The 15,128-nt window shown below is 48.4% G+C and overlaps 1 protein-coding gene across 3 annotated transcripts in view; it reads left to right on the forward strand.

Annotated features, from left to right (window-relative positions):
- The window catches only part of LOC138267584 (occludin-like), a 57,681-nt gene that overhangs the window by 7,647 nt on the left and 34,906 nt on the right, over positions 1–15,128 (forward strand). For all 3 annotated transcript variants that reach the window (XM_069216641.1, XM_069216643.1, XM_069216642.1), the window contains exon 2: positions 4,476–5,315. In XM_069216641.1, coding sequence (XP_069072742.1) covers positions 4,557–5,315 — 759 coding nt within the window. In that variant the 5' untranslated portion in view covers positions 4,476–4,556. The remainder of the gene's footprint in view (positions 1–4,475; positions 5,316–15,128) is intronic.

Genomic DNA, 15,128 nt, shown 5'->3' on the forward strand with positions numbered 1-15,128 from the left:
CTGCTCAACAAGGGAATCTTCCGAATCCCGCTTGGAAGCGTCAAAATTCCCAATGGCCACCTTCCAATGGCAGAAACACTGAATCGAAGCCTATGTATTTGAACGTTGCAAAAGGTGGATACATTGTTGCCATGATATTGCCACTGGACACGCATCACCGCACCTGTCGGTCCTGCTTCTCTCCTACCTGCCGAGCCGCTGTAGTATCTCTTTAACATCCGACTCTCCGTTTATTAAAAAACTATTCCTTTGCCTACGGCCCTGTCCTCTTAGGGTCGAGCCTGCGAGTGCCTGCGCATGCGTCTTGCTTGCGAGACCCTGTTGTGTTCAGTAAATGGCTTGGAGCCCACCTATTGCTCACCATTTGTTGGGTTGCGTGGCACTCTTCTTAACAGCCTGGTAATTCGTCAAGGCTCACCAGGCATCACTTCCGTTCCTCTGTGTGGAGCAGAGATCAAGCACTAATTGATGCAACTTCATTCGTGCTCGTCCGCCGCTCCTGACGTGATGGATGTACTATTTGTTGTTTTTAACTTCCAATCCCTGCAAACAGATGGCTTGTGACTGGCAAAAACTTGCCCAGCAGGCTCAAAATTGCAAAGTTTTATTTTTTAAAGCTAACTTTATTTTATTAAGTTGTCTTTTCTCAGTTTCCACTCATGTTTTTTTTCTCCGGTTTTGCTCGTGGGCAAAACATGACAATTAACGTTTATTTTTGTTTTGTCATCCAGTGGTACAGCCACAGACTTCGAGAGTTGACGCAGTGGAGAGTATGAAGACAGAATGTGGCCTCTGGATGTGAGCGCACACTCCAGATGAGGCCTTCAGAATAGGACCCAAGGCCTGCTCTAGAGTTTACAGTGCAGTGCATACCCCCGGTGCCCTTACATAGCACTGTGTATGTACACTGCAGTGGCACCTAAACAGGGCTGGAAGAGGGCGCTGCCCTCTATGATTAAGAACCACTGCAGATCAAACTTTGTTCTGCAGTGATTTTTAAACATTGAGGGACTGCGCCCTCTTCCAGTTCTGTTTAAACAATTACAGCGCTGATTTTAATTATACCAGCGGAATGGCTGAATTAATTAGCGATTCCGCATTACTCATGTAACGCGGAATTGCTAAATTACTACAATTTTGCCGGAGGGAATTAAACATTTCACCCACCCCTATTGTAGACACAGTTCACCCGTCTTAGCTTGCAGACCTGGCAGAGTTTGCATGAAGGTGGTATTTGTAGGTCACAAATCTAGCCAGAGGGCAGTGGAGTGCTGTACGGGTTCAAGGGTAGGGCGCATTCAGCGAGTGATAAGAGAAGTAGTGGGTTTCTGAAGCAGAAATGGATGGTTACTCCACTGTGATGTAGTGTTCTTTAAAGATGTGTGTCTTCAACTCTGTCCTAAATTGGAGCAGCGTTAGGGTGGTCCTCATGGATACCGGGACTTCGTCTAATCCTGGGCGTTCATCAGCGGGAAAGACCTGTACCCTAATATGGCCTTAAAGAACAGACACAGTGCTACACGCGTGGCCTACACCTGGATTAAATACTGTTGTGCTATCTCATACCTTTTTGTGTGTTTGCCCCTATTTCCTATCTTTCGCTACATGCTTCTAAGTAATAATGCCCACCTGTGCTGTGTGGTACCTTGTACGGAGGAGTTATGGGTAATGTGCAGTGTTGGATTACAAGCATTGGTTCCATGGCGGATTGCCAACTATCATAAATCCACATCACTTACGTTTAGATCAAACCAACCTATGTGGAAAACACTTACAGAAGGGCAGCCTTGAAATCATGGCCACGCTTGGCTTCGTAGACCGGTGTAGGGCTGGACTAGACCTCTCGACCATCAGGCGTGAATAACCCTAACAATACCGGGGTAATTTCTTGAGTGTACATCATTTACAAGTGCAAATTTATGCTTTGTGAATCATAACATTGCATTTAAATTATTAAATGCTGATGTTTGTGCACCTGTAAAATAGCTCCATAGGTGCTCCAAATTGCTCCATAGGTGATTAATCAACTAGAATGGATTACTTTAAAACGATGCAACAAACATGAGTTTTTCACAGAATGTAAGGTGACACGGGAAACACCAGCCTTTTAAACCAATTACTTACAAATAGTTGGCTTTGGAGATTGTTGTAAAAGAAACATAGATCTATTCTGGGCATTTTTAGAGGTGGTGAATCTGGTCCAAAGGATGACTGACAGAATACAGGAAACTCGAATATTGTGACAAAAATATCGAGGACCAGAACATCGAGAGAAGTGTAAATAGGTGAGGATAGATTTACTGTTCTTATGGTAAGTACAGATTCTTAACTGCACATCTAAGTACCTTGAAGACATACATCATCAAGGTGTATAGATGTGGTTATATTTAGTAAGACTTTGCTTACCTATAGAAATTTACCTTCACAATATTTTCGCCCTCGATATTTTTGACATGATATTTTGTCCGCATGATATTTTTTTTCTGATATTTTGTCTGCATACCGGACAAAAACAGGTAACTTGAGGCACCAATTGCATTAAACTGTCCATGTTAGCAAATCAAAATAAAATGTTTGACAGTTGTTTCAGTGCATTCTGCATTCAGGTGAGCATTTCCCAAGATGCTGAGCCTGGCCAAAAGGCCGAATGTCAGTTGTGCAGTCAATATTATCCGCAGCATCGCTGGGAGGTAGTAACATTTACCAATGGTGCCATCACATACTTCTGTCCTGCAGCTGAAGGCCAGCATACTCCTCTCGTGCACTTGTCTCTCCAATGGTAGCAGGGATGAGCAGTGAGAGTTTAGGCCAGGAGGGTGTATAGGGTTTGCAGCTCTATTGGGGTGGTGCTGACGTAGGTACATACTGCCCCCTGAAATCAGATTAAACTGCATCATTCAAGAAATAAGTTAAAGTACTACTGTGGAACACATTTCTGCACTTGGAACTCACAAACTTTTCTCCTGTCCGGATACGTTGCATTGTCTTCACCTATGTTTGTTACTCGCATGTTATGTTCTTATTTTTGGTTTTGTTGTCTCGGACCTTGACGTGGTCCCTCCCCTCACCGGGGACACCTTGTTCCATCCTTGATTATGTTGTTGTTTATTCCATCTGCCTCCTCTTTCCTGAACATTTGTAAAGTGCTATGATACCCACAAGGATCATGTTCGTGCTATATAAAACTTTATAAATAAATAAACATCAACCGGTGGATTTCTAGCTCTGTGGCTTCCGGTGGCCTCTTTCCTCGAGACACCCTCCACACTGGAGTCTGTCCACTGGGCCTTCCTTCAATGTGCCCCTGGTCAGGGGCCTGCAGTAGGGCCCAAACCCGCACAGCTTTCGGCTGGTGAATGTCACTAAAACATAGAGCACTTCTAGTGGACCCACACCTTGTTCAGTGCACAAGGCAAAATAATTTGCTGAGCCAGAAAAAACATATTAGAGGCACAATTTTCACATTCATGACAATACTTTTATCCCATCAGCACCCTCCAAGAAAGCAAGACAGCTGTGGGTGTGCAAAATATTTCGACAAGTTTATGCATAATAGGCAAAAGGCGTGTTTCCTCCATGAGGGTGTACCTCACAAAAAATGTCAAGCAGAATTCTGGCAAAATACTGGTTTCAAGAGAAAATGTCTCATATGAGGATGGTGAGAAATGTTCTATTGATCCAGTCGCCTGAGGCCAAAACTTATGAAAGCTTTCAAGTTAATGTGAAATGGTGAATATTTCACATTTTTCACTTTATGCAAAAAATAACAATTTTCTCTCTCCAATACACTACTGTCTCACCCTAGACCCTCTCTCAAACTACCCTCTATCCCCACCCTCTGACTCATCCCAAATCTCATTCTTCTGCTCCATTCTCCAAAGTAACCCAGTCTACATCCTTCCCTCCTTGGATCACCCCAAATGTCATTTTTCTACTACGGTCTCCAAAACAAATTCTCCCTCGTGTATCTCTCCATTGAGTTCTCCCAAACCTCGTTAAATGCTATGATCCCCCTAATCCTTTTTTTACAGACTCTTCCCTCCCCAATCTCTCCTTTTACTCATCCCAAACCTCATCTTACTACTGTGGTCTCCCAAATAACACTTCTGGATTCTTCCCTCCTCCGTCCCTCCATAATTCTATTCAATCCAAGTAAACGACTCGCATGTCCACCCCTCAGATTAACTCATATTTCCCTATACTAATCCACCACTAATCCTTCTGAGTTCTGGAGTAGCGTGCTACTCACGAAAAGCGCTTCAACGCCTCGTCAGGGGTAGTAAGTGCTATATAAATACAATTACAAGATTATGCTGGCATAAAAAAAAAAATCACATAGACCTAATTATAGGTCATAGTATATTAACTTGCATTCCATCCATGTGTTTACATTTGTTCTTGCAGTACAGCACTGAATGAGATATGTCTGCTAGCTTATGTTTTATTAAAGTATTTGATATGTTTTATCTTTTCAGATTAAGGCTACTGTTGCCTCTCCTTGTACAGCCCGGATTGGACCACCGTCTGGTGTTGGGCCATCTTACCAACAGAACAAAATGTATGACAAAAGACGCTATGACAGCCCCCCAACGTACAGCCCACCGAGTGCCTACGTGCAGTCTGTGAGCTACATGCCCCCCGGCGACCCCTACAATGTCCACTCACCAGGGCCTGGCATGCCCCCCGGCGACCCCTACAATGTCCACTCACCAGGGCCTGGCTCCTACTACATGGAGGATGTGCCACAGGAGTTTTATAAGTGGAAGTCGCCGCCCGGCATCGTCCGGATCCTGCAGGGTACGGTGGTCCTCCTTTCCATCGCCATCTTTGCCTGTGTGGCGTCCACGCTGGCCTGGGAGTACAACTATGGCATGATGGGCATGGGGTCCATGGGCGGGTACTATGGCAGCAGTGGGTACTACGGAGGTGGGTACTATGGGGGCTCCATGGGTGGAATGGGCTATGGGTACAACGGCATGACCAACCCACAGGCTGCCAGCGGGTTCATGATGGCCATGGCGGTGGTGTGCTTCGTAGCCATCCTGGCGCTCTTCGTCATGAGTGTCACCAAGTCCGACGGGTCACGGTCCCGGAAGTTCTACCTGATTGTGATCATCGTCAGCGCCATTCTGGCCTTCCTGGAGGCCATTGCCTCTATTGTCTACATCGTTGGGGTGAACCCGCGCGCCCAGATGACCGGCAGCCTGTACTACAGTCAAATGATGATGATGTGCAACCAGATCTACTCACCGGTGGGCGGAGTCGGGCTCATGAACCAGTACCTGTACCACTACTGCATGGTGGACCCACAGGAGGTGAGTCACCACACGTACCAACCACTGCAGGTGAACAGCGCACGTGCTGTGTGAATGACTCTGTGGCAAATGCAAAGAGAGGAGCCAGGTCAACGGATGCAAAGGCAACCGTGGGCCAAGGAAGGTGCAAGCAGTCTCCGTGCACAGTACACATGCACAATATTTACGCACCCTCACACATTCCCCTTTCCTCATGCAATGCACAAAGTCCTCGCATACTCCCACCCTCTAGTTTATACACTGCTTCCCTCAGAACACACATACACACCAAAGGGACCTAGGAAATACAAAAAGTGTGCCATGAAAGGCAAATCATGCACAGAGACGGCAGCTCCTTTGAATATCCTCGGACCACAATAAAAATCAATTATTTGTGGGTGTGCATTGCATGTGTGGACATAAAATAACGGGAGCGCTGTATTTATTGTGGGCTTGTGTGTATGTGCTGTTCTAGGTTGTATATGTGTACAGACGTGTCTGTGAGTGTGTGTTAGTGTGATTTGTGTGTACGTAAGTGTATGGAGGGGGACAGACTGTGCTTGTTGTTCTGTGTGAGCGTTCACGCCCTCGTGTCTGTCAGTCAGTCCCAGAGGGACTCTGGAAAGGAATTAATGAGGAAACAACATAAAAACCTGCGCTTTGTGAAATGCTGAACCTGACTGGGGTACCTGCTGCTTTTGTTCTGTTCTCTTAACTTCCTGGCGGCCTGCCCACACATCTGCTCCAGAGATAAAAACGTGGAAATATTAAGAAAATAAACACCATTTCTTGCCGTGGGGCGTAGGAGCAGGGTTTGAACTCTGGGGCTCCCCACCTTCTGGTGAGACTGGAGCCAGTAAGGCGCGGCTGTGAGCAAAGCAGTACTTAATTTGTGCTTGTTGTTTCCGGCGCTGAGCACCGGCACTTATTTTTGAGGGCCGAGGCTTATTCTTCGGCCTCAAACATTTGCTGCGAGCAAAAGACACATATGGGAAAAAAGGATGAAGGGAAAAACGGAAAAGCGTCACAAAGAGAGAAAGTAGAAAGTTGCAGGATAAGCTAAAGGGGCAGGGAGTGGCTGTAAATGAATTGAAGAGGCCCGAGATGGCTTCAGGATTGGCTGCCTCAGTATTCAGTGCTGGCAGATTTAATTGCAGCAGCCGCGTGTTTAAGAGGAGGCCTTTGAGCACCGGCACCTCTTTATTTACAAAGTAAGCACTGGAGCAAAGCTCTGTCTGGGCTCGGATTGTCTTTCCACTGCTGGGGTGTGAGTGTAGAGCTGTCGGGTAAGGCTGAGGAGCCCTGACTCCTGCCCTTCCCTAAAGAAGTACTGTCTGCTGCCTAACACTCGGTGGAAAGTACCCCGAAGTGTAGAGTACCCCGAAGAGAAGAGCAGAAACATTGTGCCTGGCTACAGGAGTCAGTCAGTCCATCTGAAAGACGAGAAGGGCTCAAACAGAGTTTGTCACACGTTTGTCCTAAATTTAGATGTGGATTTCTTCCTGGAAACCCAGTAAAATGTTAATCACATTTAACGCTACACCAGTTTCAAGACGGAGCTGATAGATGAAAATAAACAAACATTAGCTCAGAATTTTTCTTCTGCAGAATATTCTAGCTAATTTCAATATTTAGATACAAGTTACAATGATCCATAGTTCTTCGTATCCCACTTTATTAATAATAAACAAATGTTCTTCACATTTCGTGAAATATAGGTTATTTTTTAGTCATTCTTAGCATGCTGTTGGATGTGGGAAGGAAGTTCACGGCGTGGAACTCCATGCGGGTGGATACTGCGAGACTCCATGCGGGTGGATACTGCGAGACTCCATGCTGGTGGATACTGCGAGACTCCATGCTGGTGGATACTGCGAGACTCCATGCGGGTGGATACTGTGAGACTCCATGCGGGTGGATACTGTGAGACTCCATGCGGGTGGATACTGTGAGACTCCATGCGGGTGGATACTGTGAGACTCCATTCGGGTGGATACTGTGAGACTCCATGCGGGTGGATACTGTGAGACTCCATGCGGGTGGATACTGTGAGACTCCATGCGGGTGTATGCTGTGAGACTCCATGCGGGTGGATACTGTGAGACTCCATGTGGGTGGATACTGTGAGACTCTATGCGCCATGCGGGTGGATACTGTGAGACTCTATGCGCCATGCGGGTGGATACTGTGAGACTCCATGCGGGTGGATACTGTGTGACTCCATGCTGGTGGATACTGTGAGACTCCATGCGGGTGGATACTGAGAGACTCCATGCGGGTGGATACTGAGAGACTCCATGCGGGTGGATACTGTGAGACTCCATGCGGGTGGATACTGTGAGACTCCATGCGGGTGGATACTGTGAGACTCCATGCGGGTGGATACTGTGAGACTCCATGCGGGTGGATACTGTGAGACTCCATGGGGGGATACTGTGAGACTCCATGCGGGTGGATACTGTGAGACTCCATGCGGGTGGATACTGTGAGACTCCATGCTGGTGGATACTGTGAGACTCCATGCTGGTGGATACTGTGAGACTCTATGCTGGTGGATACTGTGAGACTCCATGCTGGTGGATGTGGGGAGGAAGTCCATGGCGTGGAAATCCATGCGGGTGGATACTGTGAGACTCCATGCGGGTGGATACTGTGAGACTCCATTCGGGTGGATACTGTGAGACTCCATGCGGGTGGATACTGTGAGACTCCATGCGGGTGGATGCTGTGAGACTCCATGCGGGTGGATACTGTGAGACTCCATGTGGGTGGATACTGTGAGACTCTATGCGCCATGCGGGTGGATACTGTGAGACTCTATGCGCCATGCGGGTGGATACTGTGAGACTCCATGCGGGTGGATACTGTGTGACTCCATGCTGGTGGATACTGTGAGACTCCATGCGGGTGGATACTGTGAGACTCCATGCGGGTGGATACTGTGAGACTCCATGCGGGTGGATACTGTGAGACTCCATGCGGGTGGATACTGTGAGACTCCATGCGGGTGGATACTGTGAGACTCCATGCGGGTGGATACTGTGAGACTCCATGCGGGTGGATACTGTGAGACTCCATGGGGGGATACTGTGAGACTCCATGCGGGTGGATACTGTGAGACTCCATGCGGGTGGATACTGTGAGACTCCATGCTGGTGGATACTGTGAGACTCCATGCGGGTGGATACTGTGAGACTCCATGCTGGTGGATACTGTGAGACTCCATGCTGGTGGATACTGTGAGACTCTATGCTGGTGGATACTGTGAGACTCCATGCTGGTGGATACTGTGAGACTCCATGCGGGTGGATACTGTGAGACTCCATGCGGGTGGATGCTGTGAGACTCCATGCGGGTGGATACTGTGAGACTCCATGTGGGTGGATACTGTGAGACTCTATGCGCCATGCGGGTGGATACTGTGAGACTCTATGCGCCATGCGGGTGGATACTGTGAGACTCCATGCGGGTGGATACTGTGTGACTCCATGCTGGTGGATACTGTGAGACTCCATGCGGGTGGATACTGAGAGACTCCATGCGGGTGGATACTGTGAGACTCCATGCGGGTGGATACTGTGAGACTCCATGCGGGTGGATACTGTGAGACTCCATGCGGGTGGATACTGTGAGACTCCATGCGGGTGGATACTGTGAGACTCCATGGGGGGATACTGTGAGACTCCATGCGGGTGGATACTGTGAGACTCCATGCGGGTGGATACTGTGAGACTCCATGCTGGTGGATACTGTGAGACTCTATGCTGGTGGATACTGTGAGACTCCATGCGGGTGGATACTGTGAGACTCCATGCGGGTGGATACTGTGAGACTCCATGCAGGTGGATACTGTGAGACTCCATGCTGGTGGATACTGAGAGACTCCATGCGGGTGGATACTGTGAGACTCCATGCGGGTGGATACTGTGAGACTCCATGCGGGTGGATACTGTGAGACTCCATGGGGGGATACTGTGAGACTCCATGCGGGTGGATACTGTGAGACTCCATGCTGGTGGATACTGTGAGACTCTATGCTGGTGGATACTGTGAGACTCCATGCTGGTGGATGTGGGGAGGAAGTCCATGGCGTGGAAATCCATGCGGGTGGATACTGTGAGACTCCATGCGGGTGGATACTGTGAGACTCCATGCGGGTGGATACTGTGAGACTCCATGCTGGTGGATACTGTGAGACTCCATGCTGGTGGATACGGTGAGACTCCATGCTGGTGGATACGGTGAGACTCCATGCGGGTGGACACTGTGAGACTCTATGCTGGTGGATACTGTGAGACTCTCTGCTGGTGGATGTGGGGAGGAAGTCCATGGCATGGGAATCCATGCAGGAAGGAGAGGGACTCCAAGTAACCGTACAATGCCAATGGCGTAACCCCATAGTGCTGTGTGGCCATGAAGAGAGACTTCAGTCAAGGGCTGAAGGCCACTGATATGAGAGTTAGGGATGCTCCACTGAAGGTCAGGTGGCCAGTGAAGCCCACCGTTTGAAGTTTCTTTGAAGTTTCTGAGTCAAGTAACTGGCCAGTGAGTGACACTCAGTTGAAATAAATGAGGCCAGTGCTGAGACCCGAGTGCTGAATTCTGCGTGGCTGGTAATGGAGGAGCGAGTGAGAGTCCAGTGGATCTTTGTGGTCAGTTAGTTGGGTATCCTTCTTGTGGTGCTGTTCCACCGGTGCACAAATAATGGTGGACTCACTTCGAAACCTCTGAAGTCTATGATGGCCGTGAGGAACGAGCTTCTACTGAAGAGTATTAGGTAATTCTTGAAAAACTGTTGCACCCACATCCTCCTTCTGGCACCCCAAGTTCTACCTGATTCGCTGAGCAGAAGCCTGAATCACAGATAGATTCCACACAGTAGTTCCGTAAATTCCAGAAGGAAAATATAGAATTAAGCCACCTTCTCAGTTCTAATCCATGCATCTGGCTCGTTGGATGGACGCATCCTGCATCTTGTAACTGCTGAGGTTAAATATCTCGGCAGAGGCTGAACCTTTTTAAGGTTGAGCGCTTAAAGCACTCTCTCCCTGGTGTAATCTCTCTGTGGGCTTTTAATCACACCCATGTCACGCCCATCAGTTTGGTTGGTTCATGGGCTGGCCTTTTAAAATTTGCTTGATTTAATTAGTGAAAGACATGCATACGTCATGCCTTTTCCGGTGTTTAGCCTGCCTCAACGCACCGGCCAACTACTGAAAACATATAAGGCTCCATGTTTTCGGTATGGTTTCTGGACTACTTTTTATTTTTATTTCCTATGCTGCGCGTTCTCGCTGGGCAGTAGTTAAGTGCTTTGCATGACATCGACTCTGTTACATGGATATTTGCACTTTGGCCGGTTACATGTGATAATTGCAATTTTGCCTGTTACATAGATAATTGCACTTTTGCCAATACGTTTCACTGCGAGCGAACTTCTGTTTCCTTTTGTGTGTCTGCTTTGCGCTCATGGTGACCGTCAGCTCGCTTATGTGAAACTGTTTTACATTTAATTTTCAGTTTATGTGGCAAGAAAAGTCTGGTTAGGAGTTTACAACGCTAATAGCTTTAACTTGAGCAAATGCGAGACCCATTGCATTGCAAAAGCTTGTTGTTTATTTTTTGTGAGTTTATATGGTACAAACTTGACACTAAGGCATTGTAAACATTAAATTATGCAAGGTCAGATTTTTGATGTTTTTATAAGGCACGAGGGGAGAGTACATGATTTGCTCAGAATCGCAGGATGTTAAAACAACGCCAGGGCTTGCACCTGAATGCCTATTTAGAGAGCCAGGCCAAATCCTTCCCCACCAGGCCTCCACCTTTGCACCTGATTGCAAGGCATGGACTAGAGAACAAGGAATCGCTAGGGGTGTAGGGAATGGGCGGAATACAGCCAGAGCTAGAACGACGGGAGAAGAACCCAAGGCCTACTGACCATTCCAAGCTGAATCACAGCCCAGAAAAAGGAAACACCTGACCGAAAGAGGCCGGGCACCTCTGGACCTCTGTCAGATAGATAACTCAGTGCTTATCACGCTACATACAGTGCTTACCAAATGTTCCTAAAATAGCAAAGGCAAACAGAAGGCAGTAAATCTGTGCAGTGACATAAGTCAACAAACCTACATGAGGACATCTTAAAATGGCTGCAGGGGAGCCATGATGGTTTGGGATAGCTCGCTATTAGATAATGGTCCAGCTGCCACGGTGGTAGCTGACCTGCCAAGGATCCTGGGACAACATTATAGATACACAACTCGACTTGCCATCTTTGGAAGCAGCCATGTGGTTCCTAGCACTGCATTGTTTACAACAACTGTGCATTTACACACTGAATTTCCAATTCCCATTGCACACATTTACAACTCCTTAGGCATGGAGAAATGTAGTTGCTTGCCCTGACCCCAAGACTTTCGGAATGGGCTCCAGCTGGGATTAGCACTCAGCTCCCTAGGTTTCTATGTCTCTACCTTAAGAGTTAGAGCACATCTCCCACCTATTGATTAAAGAAACATTGTTTTTATCACAAAGGAAGTCACAATGTGCACAGGACAAGGAAGCGTCTCTGGGTGCAAACTCAGATCATATTTTTTAATCTAGGGTACAGCACCTGGGATGAAAACGAGAGAATTGTTGGTGAGAGAATGGTGGTGCTGGGAAAGGGGCAGGGAGGGATCTTTAGGGGTCTCCAGCCTACTCCCCTAACTCATTTGTCATTCATCCAGCAAGACGCAGAAGTTGCACCTGGAGCTATGAAGTGGAAAGAAAATAGGGATGCAAGGTTCTTCCTCCACATTTTAATGCATCAAAGTTCCCTTGCAGTAACCAGTCTTCACTGAGCTGTATATAAACATGTCATTGACTCCCCCCCCCCCCCCCCCCCCCCGACTGTCCCATACAGATGCATCTTTCGACACATGTGGCACTCATTCCTCTATTCACTAAATCATTCTTGCCTGCTCCTAGCAGCCCCTGGTCATATCAGCCCAGCAGAGAGGGTCTGAAGACCACCATGCTATGACTACTATTGACTGGGCATCCTCGCCGAGGCTACATTCTGGTACATCATGTTTTTGGTCACTGTTCCGCTACAGTAAGGGACTTACCTTCTGCAAACCAGTCTTGGCTCCAGCCCAGTAACGGCAGCCCAGACTGAGCTGCGAGAGCATCCCCTGTGGGAGGTAACACAAGTTACCCCAGATAGTCTGTGACCTGTAACTCATCACCGAGCTGCACCCTGAGTGCCATGAATACACAACCCACCGTGTACCATGCCCACAGGGGTAACAAGACATGATAGAATGAATTCAAAAATATCAGCCCATGGGGATAACTTTGGTACACATTTCAGTCTGTTTTCTGTTAAAAGCTGCCACTATAGACAGGAACCAAATGTTTGCAAGTCCGTGTTAGTTCTGCCCCAGTACTGAGAGACTGAAGCAAACTGTTGATGACGTACCTCTGCAAGGACAGAAGTAACCCAGGCCTGATTTTTTGCCTCTATGTACTTCTGCAGGGTAGGGACTCCAGGTCAGGGGACCACACGTCGGAGGTTCCCCCTCTTTTGACTGTGGCCTTAGCGGTCCATGAAGTGCCGTAACCAGTATTACAGGTACCTGTTTGCTACTCAGAAGTGCTGGTACTCTCCCATTAGGGCAATGCACCCCTGCTGGGAAGTGCCAATACCCCATCTTTACACTCAGTACCTACCAGTGCCCGCCCTTGTAAAGCCCTGGGCCTGGTGCAGCAGTCCTCCAGGGGAGCCCGGGGTGGTTTATGCCACAACGAAGGATGCGTTGCTTACTTTGTCTCAGGGTGCCTTGCAGTGGCTGTAAGGAGGCATCATGGCGCTATGCAAACCCTACGCATCGTATCAGACCAGCATCTGTGGAAGTCGTCTTGCTTCGAGGGTCCGTCTTCGCCGGGTCGAGGGTGGGGTGCAATCACTGTGAACTCTGAACTCTCCGATATCTTGGCTGCGCCGGACAGCTAGTGACACAGCAGAGAAGCTACGTTTTGTTGACCGAAGTCCGCAGAGTCTGAAAACTTTGGCTGCTTTCACAAAATGTGAAGTTTCTCAGCTTTGAACACCCCAACAACTGTCTGTGGCATGAGGGTGACTATCACCCAAGGCCCTTTAGCCTTGAAGCCATCAGCACAAAGCATTCTGGGACCCGTAGGCACATTCATAGGGACAAGTGAAGTCGCGCAGCAGTGGGGGCTGGTTCTGGTAAACCATATGAAACGAGACCTTCGCAAACATCCGGTTGGGCGGAGAGGTGTACGCCCCACTCCGCCCCACTCATGTCTGCCTTTTACAACCACCCCACTTATCCGTAGCCCGGACTCCCTTGGCTGGCCAAAACTTTCCTTCGGGAGGGCCTAGGAGCTGGCACCGTTCCCTGGCCCCTACGACAGAGGCCCGAGGATTAATTGGCATGGAGACCGCCCCCCCTCACTGCCTCCCCCCAGATCAGAGGCAGGGGGTGGAGGCCGAGCTGGGAGCCTCAGCATGCCTCAGTACCACCGGTGGAAACCTGGATGTAAACAGCACTGAGTGCCCGTGTGTGACTTACCCCGGCTAACACCCCACCCCCCAACACCCGACCCCCCAACACCCGACCCCCCGCTTCCGACCACCTCCCACGCGCGAGTCCTGGATTTATCCATTGTCTCAGTCTCCCTCACGGGTTCTACTCACGTCTTCCTCTCTACTCCGCCTGACCCTCTACCATCAGTCTCTGAAGCCCCTGATCTCTTCCCTCTGTTTTCTTTTTTTTTTTTAACTCTCGTTCCCTCCATCCACCATTTGTTTCTCTGCTTCCTCACTCTCCCACCTTTCTCTTCCGCCTCTCTCTCTGCTCAAGTTTCCCCAGCGCCCTCCTTCATCGCTCGCTCCCTCACCTTATTTTTATCTTCCGCCTGAGTGAGTTCTGCTTCGCGCTATGGGCCTGTTTTATACATTTACAAGTGTTGCCCAAGGTTTATAAGTTTACATTCAATGATAACGTTTCACAAGGTGATTGCCGCAGGGTGGCACGCGCCCGTCTGCATTTTATGCCATCTCCAGGGTTACCAGCGATATTTCGGATTCCAGTACCCCCCTTGTCCATCTCCAATACCCAGGGCCACTGGAATTACGCGATTGTGCGGTTGCAGCGTTTTTCGCATAAAATGTGCCACATAATCATCGGCCGCATAATTTGCAGATTTTAACAAAAAACACTAAGGCCCAGATTTAAGAGGGCCTAGCGTCATTCTAACAACACAGCGTAATGTTTTTGACGCTAATGTGGTGTTAGACGGCCAAAAACGCTGCGCCATATTTACAAAGTGGCACAATGCATGCATTGCACCACTTTGTAACGCCTTGCACCACATTATGCCTGCACCAGGCATAATGTGTGCAAAGAGGGAGTCCCCCGGATAAGGGGGCTAAAAAAAAATGGCGCAAAGAAATCTAAGAGATTTTTTTCGACACTTTTAACGCCTTCTCAGAGCAGGCGTTAAAAAGAGGCTTCCATTGTTTATAGGGGCCTCAATGGGCTTTGCAGGATTAGCATCAACATTTTTCACGCTAATCCTACAAAGCGCCAGACTAGTATCAAAAATTCTGACGCTAGTCCGCCATGGTGCGCAGTATGTTAAATATGACGCACACATGGTGGCGTTAGGGGGAGGCGCAAGAAAAGTGGTGCTGCACTAGGTGAGTGCCACTTTTCATAAATATGCCCCAATGTTTCTAGCTCACATGGTTGAAAAGTCCGTTACTGCATAGTGGAAGTCCCTTTCCAAAAGTTGACTGGTCATCTTTTTGTTGCGTTTTGC

The sequence above is a fragment of the Pleurodeles waltl genome, chromosome 12 (genome assembly GCF_031143425.1).
Source record: "Pleurodeles waltl isolate 20211129_DDA chromosome 12, aPleWal1.hap1.20221129, whole genome shotgun sequence".
Lineage (NCBI taxonomy): Eukaryota > Metazoa > Chordata > Amphibia > Caudata > Salamandridae > Pleurodeles > Pleurodeles waltl.